This window comes from Stenella coeruleoalba (genome assembly GCF_951394435.1).
Source record: "Stenella coeruleoalba genome assembly, chromosome: 15".
NCBI lineage: Eukaryota > Metazoa > Chordata > Mammalia > Artiodactyla > Delphinidae > Stenella > Stenella coeruleoalba.
In genome coordinates, this window is record NC_137161.1 from 15,043,334 (window position 1) to 15,056,538 (window position 13,205).

The 13,205-nt window shown below is 49.9% G+C and overlaps 1 protein-coding gene across 1 annotated transcript; it reads right to left on the reverse strand.

Annotated features, from left to right (window-relative positions):
• Nucleotides 1–239: 239 nt before the first annotated feature.
• PIGT (phosphatidylinositol glycan anchor biosynthesis class T) lies at nt 240–12,806 on the reverse strand. The gene is made up of 12 exons (XM_079946163.1): nt 12,555–12,806; nt 11,825–12,002; nt 10,027–10,154; nt 9,624–9,724; nt 9,390–9,476; nt 8,775–8,862; nt 8,588–8,685; nt 8,320–8,485; nt 7,445–7,645; nt 2,637–2,802; nt 2,438–2,521; nt 240–1,778 (listed from the first exon to the last, which is right to left on the reverse strand). Exons 1-12 carry the CDS (start codon nt 12,739–12,741, stop codon nt 1,526–1,528), a joined length of 1,737 nt encoding a protein of 578 aa, XP_079802289.1. The 5' UTR covers nt 12,742–12,806; the 3' UTR covers nt 240–1,525.
• Between the last annotated feature and the right edge of the window lie 399 nt (nt 12,807–13,205).

Consider the following 13,205-nt stretch of genomic DNA (forward strand, 5'->3'; position numbering starts at 1 on the left):
GTTTCTAGAAAGCCCCTCACCCTACCCATCCCTACCTCTAGACCCCAGACCCCAAGCCAGAATAGCCCACACCCATTCATACATTTATGTCTGTTGACAGCACTTACAACTTGTCCTGAGTGCAGTCAGGTCCAGATGGCGGACAGCCCCTGTGCCTCCAGGAAGCTCCTAGTCTAATGGAAGTTAAAGGACAGTAACAGCCAGGGTGATAAGGAACATGAAAGCTAAGTCCAAGGAGGGGAGGGGCACACAGCAGCTCGGTGTATCAGGGAAGAATTCCTGGAGGAAGGAACATCTCACCTCGTTTTGTAAGTCAGAGTGAACCTAGCAGTTGAGGGGGTCATGTGGTTGGTGGAGCAGGGCATTTTGTTTGATGGGCAATCCACCAAACCACTATGATGGGAGAACTGGGGGAGGGAGGGGCAGACCACAAGTAGCTTATACAGTTGATGCCAAGTGTGTAAGGAGAAGAGACAGACGATGGGGGCAGGGCAGACATCTGCCTAAGGACTTGTTTTACAGGAATCCAGGGTTATACAACCAGGAGAGGTAGGCAGGGGTGGGCTTCAAAGCCTGTGGGTGGTCTAAGGACCACCTGCAACAGAAGCTCCAGAGGAGCCTGATAAAAACATAAAAACTCGAAGTCTAGGCTACACCCAGAACGACTGAATTCACAGGGTCTGGACCCCAGGAATCTGCACTATTTCACAAGAGCCCCACATGATTCTAATACACAGTCTGGTTGGAAAACCACCACACAGAGTTCTTCCGTCACTCCAGCCCTACCCTTGGTGATGGGGACTGGTTCTCAGGGCTCCTAAAAGGCGCAGGATGATTCATTTTCATGGTCATGGAAATGTTGATGTAAAACACTCCCAGCCAAACCCAGGGAGTTCTGGGAATTACAGTCAGACATGGGCGGGGAGGGAAGCAGGAGACGGGAAGGAATTTCTGGCAGGGGTGGGAGGAGGTAGGGGAATTTTATTTGGTTGGTTGGTTGTTTCTTTGGTGGGGAGGAGGGGATGGGGTAGGAGGTCCTGTTCAGGCACCCAGCAAACACGCCCTAGTCCCCAGCTCTTCCCAGGCCTCAGGGACAGGAGGCAAAGAACCAAGGAAATAGGCACTTTTTATTCCACACCCAGTGAACTCCACCTACTGCACGATACGAATTCCTCAGCACATCCTATTATCCAGGCCACCGTATAACAGAACTTTCTGCAGTGATGGAAACATCTGTCCTCGCTGCCCAGTACTGCAGCTGCTGATCACTTTTGGTTACCGAGCACTTGAAATGGGGCTAGTACGGCTGAGGAAGTACACTTTCAATTTCAATTAATTTCAATTCAAACACACATCTGGCTAGTGGCTACTGTCCTGATAGCGCCACTTGAGGCCCTGGCCCAATCCAGGGGTCAGCTTGGTTCAAAAACTGCCTCGGGGGAGGGCACGCGGCAGAAGCAGCCCTGGGGGTCCGTCACCACCCGCCTCGGAGAGAAGCAGCAGCCAGCGGTGAGGAGGGCGCGCCTCAGAGCGGGGGGACGCCTCGGGCGCGCCGGATGAGGTTGGCCAGCCGCCTGGCCAGGCCGCCCTTGCGGGGCTCCTCAATCTGGAAGGTTCGGGTGAGGAGGTTGTAGAAGGAGCCGTAGCACACGGCCACCACTGTGCACGTGAGGCAGATGACGTTGTAGGGCATGCTGAAGTCCGGCGTGGGCAGGCTCACCAGCAGTGGCTCCGTGTAGAGCCGCACGAAGTAGCTGGAGCTGTCGGAGGCTGGGAAGCTGGGGGTTGGGAGGGAGAGGTGAGGCTGGACTGGCTGCTACCCGCGCCGTCTCGCCACCCCCTCCTCGGACCGCACTGGGCCAGTCTTGGCAGTAAGGGTTTTCAAAGCCTTCTTAGCCTCAAAGCCTTTTAAAGCTCAACACAGAAATCTGATCACAGGAGAGCAGCTCCGGTGCTGAGGGAGAGGGAAGGGGCCCTGCCTCCACTTGGCTGCCTTTTCCTTAGCCTTCTGGTCTCAGCCTAAAGGCCATCTCCTCAAAGCAGCCTTCCTGAATGACCCACCAGACTACTCCCCAGTGACCTAGCAGCTCCCCTCTAGACTGAGCACAGGAAGGGCAGGGGCGAGTCTGTTTTGTTTACTGTGGTACACATGGTGCTCTCTGAAGTACCTGGCATCTGATAAGCGCTCAATTAAATATTTGTTAAGGGAAATAATGAGTAAACTTGGGCTATACATACTGCGCTTCTCACCTATTGATTCTCCTAGAAGCTCTTTAGGATCATTCCATAAAGGCTGTACAAATATTAGAGACCACTAGGGTTTTAATTAGGACTGAGGGAACCTACTCATTAATTTGGAAGAGGCAGCATGTAGCCCCAGCCCAGCCCGCAGGAACCTGATCCTCTGTGCTGGTGTCACGGCTGAGGTCACACTTACAGGGTGCTGAAGAGGGGACTCTCTTCCCAGTCCACGGGTTGGGCGGCCACCTCGCTGGGCACGAGGGCACTGAGGACAGATGGGCTGCAGAGAAGCAGACAGATATTCTGTGAGCCGTGTCCCTCACAGCTCCTCCATCAAGGGTAAGTGGCAGAGAGGGTGGGTCAGGAGGGTGGGGGCAGCAGGTCGGGGAGCCCACCTGACGTAGAAGCCGTGGTTGGGGTCTGGGGTGTACTCGGTCCACTTAAGCAGCGCCCGCTCAAACTGGATGGAGACCTTGGTGACCGAGCTGGCCGGTAGCTGAATCAGCATCTCCAGGAGGTGGGGCTGCATCCGGTCCTGGGCAGGCTGGTAGTGGATGTAACCTGGGGGAGAGGTAGGGGCCACCCATAGCTCTTTTTTTGTTAGTTAGTTAGTTAGTTAGTCAGTTATGGCTGCATTGGGTCTGTGTTGCTGTGCGCAGGCTTTCTCTAGTTGCTGCGAGCGGGGGCTACTCTTCATTGCGGTGCGTGGCCTTCTCATTGAGGTGGCTTCTCTTGTTGCGGAGCATGGGCTCTAGGCGCGTGGGCTTCAGTAGTTGTGGCTCGTGGGCTCTACAGCGCAGGCTCAGTAGTTGTGGCGCACGGGCTTAGCTGCTCCGCAGCATGTGGGATCTTCCCGGACCAGGGCTCGAACCTGTGTCCCCTGCATTGGCAGGTGGATTCTTAACCACTGTGCCACCAGGGAAATCCCACCCATAGCTCTTTCCTGGGCTCAGACTACCTGCACCTCTCATCCCTACCTATCAAGGCCTTGGGGCCTGGATCGGGGTGCCCAGAAGGAGGGTTTTGGATCACAGAAGCCAGGCAGGCTCACAGGAGGGAGGACGATCGCAGAAAAGGGAAAAGGTGTTTCCAGGGCAGCCGCCATCCCAGGACGTGTTCAACCTAATCCACCTTCACATCATGAAAACTGGGCCACCAGACATCAGGTGCCTCACGTGATGCGAAAGGCAGTCCACAGAACCACCTGGGAAGTTTTCTTGCCAAAAATATAAGACCTGAATCTAATCAAATTTCTAAATCTAACCACTGATACTCAAGAATACACAAGGGACAGGAACATGTTAAACACGGGCAAATCCAGAATGCAGAACATCCTATACAACAAATGACCCAGTTTTGCCAACAAATAAATTAAAAAAAAAAAAAAAAGCCTGGGAACTGTTTTATAGGTTAAAGGAGATTTAAGAGTACCACACTAATCAAGACGTGAATAACAAGGGAAATGAGGGTGAGGGGGAGTGTATACGGGAGCCCTGTACTTTCTGCTCAACTTCTCTATAAACCTAAAACCTAAAAGTCTATTACCTTAAAAAAGAGAGGGAGAGAAACTTAAGAGCATATCAAGCAAATGTAATGTGACGAGGTTACTTTGGTCCAATTCAAACAAACCAACTATAAAATTATTTTCAAGAACACTGGGGAAACAGGAGTGACAATGATAGATTATATATTTGTGTACTTTAGTATTTAAAGGTGAATTGATACAATGTCTAGAATTTAAGATACTCCAGCAGAAACATAACCAAACCAATAAATAAAGGGAGAGATGAAACAAAAATGACGGGAAGCTGTGGAACAGAATAGAGAGCTCAGAAATGAACCCACACTTATATGGGCAATTAATCTATGACAAAGGAGGCAAGGATATACAATGAGGAAAAGACAGCCCCTTCAATAAATGGTACTGGTAAAACTAGATAGCTACATGCAAAAGAATCAAACTGGACTACTTTCTCACACCATATACAGAAAAAAACCTCAAAATGGATTAAAGACTTAAATGTAAAACCTGAAATGATAAAACTTCTAGAAGAAAACATAGGCAGTATGCTCTTTGACCTGGCAATATTTTGGGGGGTATGTCTCCTCGGGCAAGGAAAACAAAAGCAAAAATAAACAAATGAGGTTACATTAAATTAAAAAGCTTCTGCACAGCAAAGGAAACTATCAACAAAATGAAAAGACAGCCTACTGACTGGGAAAGGTATTTGCAAACGATATATCCGATACAGGGTTAATATGCAAACTATACAAAGAACACATACAACTCAACATAAAAAAAAAACCCAAAATTACAAACTGGGCAGAGGACCTGAACAGACATTTTTCCAAAGAAGGCATACAGATGGCCAACAGGCACACAAAAAAATGTTCAACATCACTGATCATCAGGGAAATGCAAATCAAAACCACAATGAGATTATCACCTCACACCTGTCAGAATGGCTGTCATCAAAAAGACAGCAAACAGGGACTTCCCTGGTGGCACAGTCGTTAAGAATCCACCTGCCAATGCAGGGGACATGGGTTCGAGCCCTGGTCTGGGAAGATCCCACGTGCTGTGGAACGACTAAGCCCATGCACCACAACTACTGAGCCTGTGCTCTAGAGCCCACGAGCCACAACTACTGAGCCCAGGTGCCACAACTGCTGAAGCCTGTGACCCACAACAACTGAGACCACAAGCCACAACTACTGAAGCCCATGTGCCTAGAGCCCATGCTCCGCAACAAGAGAAGCCACCGCAATGAGAAGCCCGCGCACTGCAATGAAGAGTAGCCCCCACTTACCACAACTAGAGAAAAGCCCATGTGCAGCCACAAAGACCCAACGCAGACAAAAAAAAAAAAAAAAAAAAAAACCACAACAAATGACAAGTGTTGGTGAGTATGTGGAGAAAAGGGAACCCCGGTGCACTGCACTGGGAACGTAAATTGGTGTAGCCACTATGGAAAACAGCAGGGAGAGTCCTCAAAAAATTAAAAATAGAACGACCATACAATCCAGCAATTCCACTCATGGGTATTTATCTGAAGAAAATGAAAACATTAATTCAAAAAGATATATGCACCCCAACGTTTACTGAAACATTATTCACAATAGTCAAGATATGGAAACAACATACGTGCCCATCGATAGACAAATGGATAAAGAAGATGTGGTACATATAAACAATGGAATATTAGCCATAAAAAAGAAGGAAATCTCGACATTTGCAACAACGTGGAAGGACCTAGAGGATCTTACACTAAGTGAGATAAATCAGACAAATACTGTATGATATCACTTATATGTGGACTCTGAAAAATAAAAACAAATGAACGAACATAACCAAACAGAAACAGTCAGAGATACAGAGAATAAACAGGTGGTTGCCAGAGGCTGGGGGGGTGGGGGGCGAGGAGAGAAATAGGTGAGGGAGGGTAAGAGGTACAAATTTTCAGTTGCAAAATAAATGAATCACAGGTATGAAATGCATAGTGTGGGGAATATAGTCAATAACTACGTATAATATTTGTATGGTGACAGATGGTAACTAGACTTATCATGACGGTGATTTTGAAATGTACAGAAACACTAAATCACTATGTTATGCACCAGGAACTAACATAGTGTTATAGGTCAATTATACTTCAAAAATAAACAAAAAAGGGGACTTCCCTGGTGGTCCAGTGGCTAAGGCTCCGCGCTCCCAATGCAGGGGGCCCGGGTTCCATCCCTGGTCAGGGAACTAGACCCCACATGCCGCAACTAAAGGTCCTGCATGCCACAATGAAGATCCCGCACACGGCAACAAAGATCCCGCGTGCCGCAACTAAGACCCACCGCAGCCAAATAAATAAATAAATTTAAAAAATAAAAAAATAAACGAACTCATAGAAAAAGAGATCAGATTTGTGGTTACTAGAGGTGAGGGGTAGGGGGAAGGGGAATTGGATGAAGGCAGTCAAAAGGCACAATCTTTGAGTTCTAAGATAAGAATTAGGAAAAAAAAAAAAAGAATTAGGGATGTCATGTACCACGTGGTAAATATAATAGGCACTGTTGTGCATTATGTATGAAAGCTGTTATGAGTAAATCCTAAGAGTCCTCATCACAGGGAAAAAACAATTTTTTTTCTATTTCTTTAATTCTGTATCTGTACAAGATGGTGGGTGTTCACTAAACTTACTGTGGTCACCATTTCATGATAGATGTAAGTTAAATAAGTATGCTGAACACCTTGAACTTATAATGTGCTATATGTCAATTATATCTCAATAAAACTGGAAGAAAGACATCAACAACAACAACAAACAAAAAATAGTATATGAAGCTGGAGACCGCTGAGGCTGGATAATGGGTACATGGGGGGTTCATTACACTATTCCATTTGGGTATGCGTTTGAAATTTTCCAGAGCGAACGGTTAAAAAAACAAAAGAAACAAACAAAAAAACCCCGAAAATCCTACAAAATACATTGGTAGGATGTTCGAAGTAGAGATTTTGAAGGTGGTACAGATAGTGGAGCTGAAAATAAGTAAAACTATTAACCACAGGCTTGAAAATATGGTAAACAACAGAGGGGTTTAGAGAAGATTGTAAGTCTAGCTGTTTGGGATGTGCTGTAACCTCTTCCTAGGAAGTCGTCTTCTGTATTACTAGTCTCCCTCCACTCCAAACGAAAACAAGTGCTTTTGTGCTATGCCTGGCATCTCTTAGAAAGCACTCAGTAAATATTAACTCTTCCTTAGAAAAATAATAGAAAATAAAAACAAATTTTAAAAATCACACCTCTTTACCCCACCCGAGGAAGCAAAACCATCTATTCCAGCTGTTATCTTCTTTGTTTCCAGTACTCTGTTTTTCTTGCTAACCCATTCTCCACCTGAAAGAGCCTATGAATCATCAGAAAACAAAAACATGTGCCCAGAGCACCAGGAAGCAAATGAAAAAGATATGGAAACTCCTGCCCTTATCAAGTCCTATTAAGAGTCACCAGAACTACGTGGTTTAACTCTTTTGGCTTTATAAATACTTCCAGATCTGGCATTGGTGAGGTTACCCTTTCCATTTCTCAAACTATTCCTAACTCGTGACGCCTGTGTAGACTGCCGAGGCACTTCCGGAATGACGCTGAGAACTGAGGCTTTGGGGGACCTGGAGGGGAGGTGGCGGGCTGGGTCGGGACTCGGCACTTACTTGGCTTGTTCTCCTTGCCCTTGGAGGTGATGGTGAGGGTGTGCACGTACAGCCGCAGGTACCAGGGCACAGTGTCCAGCAACAGCACGGGGAAGGCCCGGTACGGGTGGGTGTTGTACAGCAACGTGCTCAGCTCCCCGTTGTGCAGCCCGTAGCCGCTCACGTACCGCTGGGCGTACAGGAAAGGTGTGGGTGGGGCCTCTGTTCAGAGAAAAGTCAACAGTTAACCACTGCTTTAAAAAAAAAAAAAAAAAGCATCATTCCCCACCTTCACTGCCTGGGCCAGGTTCAGAGTCTCAAAGCCAGGGAGGGGAGGGGGTAATGCTTTGCATTCAGAACTGGGAAACCTGCATTCTGGAACCATCCCTGGCTTCCCCAACCCACAGCAATGATAACAGAATTACTAATATTTACTAAGTACTTATACAGGCCGAGCTCTGTGCCCCCAAACCAAGTGCTCCTCACGATATTTCACATTTTTCCTTGGTAACACTGAACATAATCACAATTGTTTGATGCCTGCTTCAACTATCAGATGTTAATGTTGCTCGAAAGCAGGGTACTTCTGTCTTCAAAAAAATTTTGTTGACTGAATGAATGAATGCATGATTGACCTCCATGTTTTCCATTAATTACCTCACCTGATCCGCTAGGTATTACTGTCCTCGCTTTCAAGACGAGGCAGTAAGGTTAGGAACCTGCCAAGGGCACAGAGCTTAGAAGAGGTGGAGTTAGAATCAGGACGTCTGACTCAAGAGTTCTGGGTCTAAACACAAGCCTGTTACCTCGCGGTGAAGAGGCAGGACTGTGAGTCTCCCCCACGAGCTGAACCCTCTGTAGCCTATGGGGGCTGCGGCTGCCCACCTCCCACCCACCATTCCCTGGGGGTCTCTTCCACTTGAGCTGGAGGTTGAGGCTGCGCGAGCTGTTGATCACGGCCGTGTCCAGCAGGTCGTAGACGGCATAGGTCTTCCGGGTGCCCAGGACGACGTCCTGGTACGTGGTGAGCGGGGCCGGGTACACCTCCAATGTCTCATTGTCCTGGGGACACAACGGCAGGGCTGAGAAGTGAGCGGAGGGGCAGGCTGGTCTTGGGGGCTGGGGGCGGGCGATGTGTGTGGCTGGAGGCCTTAGTCTTAGTACCTGGCTATAGTTGGTGACGTCCACATAGACTCGGCTCTCCGAAGCCAGGGGGCAGGGCTCTGTGAGGGTTCGGGAGAACATCCGAAAGAGGGACCAGTCTGAGGAGCAGAGAGAGGGGTTGAGCAGGGGCGGGACTACGTCTGCTCCACGTAGATGGGGTGGGGCTGGCAGTGGGTGGGCAGCTTACCTTGCTTCCCCTGCCCCGTGACGAAGGCATCAAATACAACGGACAGGGTCTGCCTCAGCTCCCAGGAGATGCTGGCACAGCGTGCATCCTACCACGAGGGCCAGAAGGCAGCAGTGAGGGCCTGCCACTCCCCCAGCCGCACAGCCCCAGGGACTACTACCCGGACTCAGTCCCTTGTCCATCCTGTACCTCCCCATCCATCAGTTTGCTACCACCCACTACCGAGCACTTGCCCTCGTGCCGGCAGCTTAACGCCCATCACTGGGATGAACCATCACTGATAACCAGAGGAACTGATACTACTATTATTCTCATTTGACAGATAAGAAAACCTGGGAACTAAAATGACTCACTCAAGGTCAAGTCAGCTGGTGAGTGGCTGAGCTAGCAGCTGCACCCACACGGCTATCACTCTTAACCACGACGAAGACTGAGTGAATGCTTGCCAGGCAACCACTCGGTTTCCTTGGTGCGTGGCCAGTGCCCTGACTCATCATCATCACATCTCCCACTGACTACTGGCTCAGCCCTCGGTAGACACTGGGCTATGTGCTTTACCTGCACCTTCTCTCAGAGCCCCTGGATGGCCCCCATCGCCTGTTCCCCGTGACTTACTCTGCAAACAGGGCGGATATGCACTGCCTGGGAGTGGTAGCTCGTGTGAAACAGGCGATCGGCCTTCAGCAGCACAGAGAGACCTGCCTGGAGGAGGTGGCAAGAGAGAAAACGTCAGTGTCCCACACGGCAGGGCACCCGGGCATGGGGCCGAGGTCAGGCAGTGAGGGGGCATCTGCCGACTCCATCCACTCTCTGGGGCTCCCACCTACATTGAGGCCCCTCTGGCCTCACCTTGGAACTGCAGGGCAAGAGCTTCTTCCACGGGGTGAGGTTCTCAGTGCAGACGACCTCCCGAGGCAGCACCGCATAGCGCAGGAAGGAGTGATCTGTGCCTGAGAGATGGAAGCCTGTCTGGGGAGGCTCTCAGGTCGCCCCTCCTCAGGACCCACACATACTCTCTAGTACCACCGCCCTAACAGTGTCAGCTCAGGGGGAAGCGGGGAGGACACCCTCCTCCCTTTGGGAGAAGGTAATGCGGAGACAGCAGAGTCTCGGGAAACCTTCCTCTGGGGCCTGCACACCCAGGGGATTTATGACCTGGCCCCGCTGAGGAAGAAGGAAGCAGAGGGGAAAGGAGGCAAAGGCTTGCGTAGGAGGAACAGGAAGAAGGAAGGGGCCGTGGAGGCTGTCTCACCATTGGCCAGCCCCAGGGGTTTGAAGGAGGCGCTGGGCGTGACTGTGTTGGTGGAGTCAATGAAGTTGAGAGAGGCGCAGAAGATCCCCGAGAGGACGTTACTGAGCTCCTTCCAGGACTTATCCACACTAAACGGAGACACAAACCCACTCACTGTCCCAGGGCTGCGTCTGCTTCCTCACTCCCCTCTGGACACCCCTGCATCCCCAGAGGCCTCTGCTTGGGTGGTTCCTCCTCCCGCCTAGTAATGCCCTCCTAACTCCTCTCTGCTCCCCTTCGAAGAGGTTCCCTCCTCCAGGAAGCCTTGCCGCCCTCCTCAACCACAGCCTCCTCCTGGGCTGCTGCAGTTCTGACCATCCGAGCCTCTCACCAGGGTCCTCCTGGGAAATGGCTGGGTGGCAACAGCATCTCGTCCTAAGCATCTTTTCTCCTCAACTAGGCTGTGAGCAACCTGAGGGCAGGGAGCAAGTCTGGGTCACCCACGTACCTCCCACAATGCTATGCAAAATGCCCCACACGCCAGAGGCTGAGATCAGCTCACTGATCCAACCTGAGGTGTGCTCAGCTGGGCAAAACGACATACTTCCCTGTGAAAACCCTGGGTGAGTCCTGATTCTACGCTCAGGGTTGGGAAGTCTTACATCTACAGAGGCTCACTGAGCAAGGGAAAACAAGCATTCTAGGACCCCACAGAAACATCAAATTAAATTAGACTTTTTTCTTAGAGAAATACCAAAACAGATTTGCTCTTTATACTAATAACAGAATAAAACTAGAATTCTGAACATCACCTCCATATTATAGGTAATTATGAGGGGAGACAGTGACAGCAGAGCAGATGGGACAAAAGGCAAAGAAGCCAGGGTTCAGACAAGAGAGGAAGCCTTGGCTACTGTGGGGTTTGCTCCTCATTTGACATCACCTTAGAGCTGTCCTGGGGGTTTTCAATAGTCCTCTGTTCAGAGCTTTCCAATTGCTCCAATCCTTAGGCCTCAAATAAAGACTGCAAACTGGAAGCCTGAGAGCTCTACCCAAACCATAGCCATGTTTCATTTGACGTGCACAACGTTAACCCATGTGGCATTTCTTAGATGTTTTAATTACTTGCTGACACTTAAACTTGCCAATTTTCACATTAAAATCCAGATTGCTGGTAACTCGTTAAAAATGAGAGTATCTGACGACCCTAGGCCCCTATTCCCACGTGGCAACAATCCATAGGATTGAGTGGCAGCTGTCCTCCCAAGCTCTGCCACAGGCCTCATCACTCCCTATTCTGACTCCATTTTTTTTTTTTTAATCATACACGTGCTACTGATTTCCCACAGTCGGATTAAGAGGATACTGTGGTCCAACCACAGTACCTAACCACCTCCCTCCGCCCCGCAAATAAAAGCAATTTTTCTAATACAGAGATCTGGTGTCTTGTAGGCCAATTCTAGCCCACATATACTTTGTTTGGCCCTTGTGGCATTTTGTTATTATTATGTGAATGAATGTCTTTTAAAAGGCTGTCCAGTTTGCCACAGCTTCCTACTGCCTTACATCTAAGTAAGCTTCACATATTTGTTATCTGCATCTGTAGATACACACACACGCTACCTCAGGTCTGGAAGTATTAGGGGAAGGAAGTATATTCAGCCAAGTAAAGAATGCCACTACGTCATAATACTTCTTACTTCCAACGCCATATTTACCCCCATGGAACTGCTGCCCCCAAGGGCAGTAGCAGGAGGACAACACCTGCCCTGCCCTGTTCCCACCACAGCCTGCCACAGGCCTCAAGGTGGGCACTCACTCAGTGACGGTGTCTTGGAACCAGGCCCACAGCTCTGCACCTGATGGGGCCTGCAAGAAGGGTGTCCCCCAGTATCGAGTCCTCCAGAAGCCTTGGGTTAAGGACAGGTGCAGCTCCCGTAGAGAATACTTGGAGATCAACTGCCCCAGTGCTTTGGGGAAGAGCCTATAATGAGATACTGGAGAAGGAGGTGCAGGTGAGTGATGATCCTGGAGGGAGGGTTCTCAGCCACCCCAAAGAGACAATACACCCCAGTTCTGGGGTCAGAGGAATCTAGATTCCTGACCAGACTCAGTCACTTACAAGCGATGTGATCTTGGACAGGTGCCTTACCTCTCTATATCTCCAATTTCTTCCTTGTAACCATTCACAGAACTTATCACCGTGCCCAGCACCCACGATAAACCGTAACCGTCAATAGCATCATCATCAGTGTTGTCAACAGAGGGTTTTAACTAAATGTTTAGAGTGGCAGCCTGGAGCTGCGGAGAGAGCACTGGACTAAAAGTCAGGAAGAGTCACTGCTCCTCTCCGGGGCTCAGTTCCTTCACTGGTATAACGGGATTCTTCAAAAACTATCCCATCCTTCTACAAGGACCATCTGTGTCAGGCCCCAAGCCCAGGGACCAGAACCTCACCCAAGGATCAGTCCTCGCCCCCAAGGCTAGCCTCCACCCCACTCCCAGCAGGTGCCACAGATATCTTTCTCCCGTCAGTGTCCTCTTCTCACCTTCTTCCCGCTGCAGCTCCGAATCCCAGCGCGTGCGGAACTGGAATGTGGCGGCTACGTCCCCAGAAGGCAGCGGGGTGATGACGAGCTCCTCCCGCAGGCTGTCGCGTGGGGGCTCCGTCTGGCCCCAGACGCCCGGCCCGAGAAGCAGCAGCACCAGCAGAGAAAGCGGCGCTGCCGCCGCCATAGCTGCGGCTGTTTCCGCCTCCCAATGGCCCCGCCCCCGCGAAAGGCCGGCTTCCAATAGGAAGAGCGTTTGAGAAGCGACTTCCGGTGCCGTCCCGGAAGCCGGGGTGCGGCTACGACAGCGACTGCCAGGATAGGCCTTTGAAGGGCTGCTGGGTGTAAAGGGGCGCTGATAGGGCACAAAGGGCAGTGGGCACGTGGCGTGGCTGGGACCTGGATTGAGGACCCCCGCTTCCCCACGACAAAGTTCTTAATAATACCGACCGCCATTGTGCCTCCGTGATAGTTGAAGAAACAGACTGAAAAATTATTACTTTTGCAAGGTCACACTGCCAGGCTCCTGTCTCCCTGAGCTTCGTGTCTCTATTTGCCCTGTCCTAAGCCTAGCCAAGAACTTTACTGCAAAACCCTCAAATAACTCACCCTTTTATTATGAAAAATTTCAAACATACAACAAAATTGAAA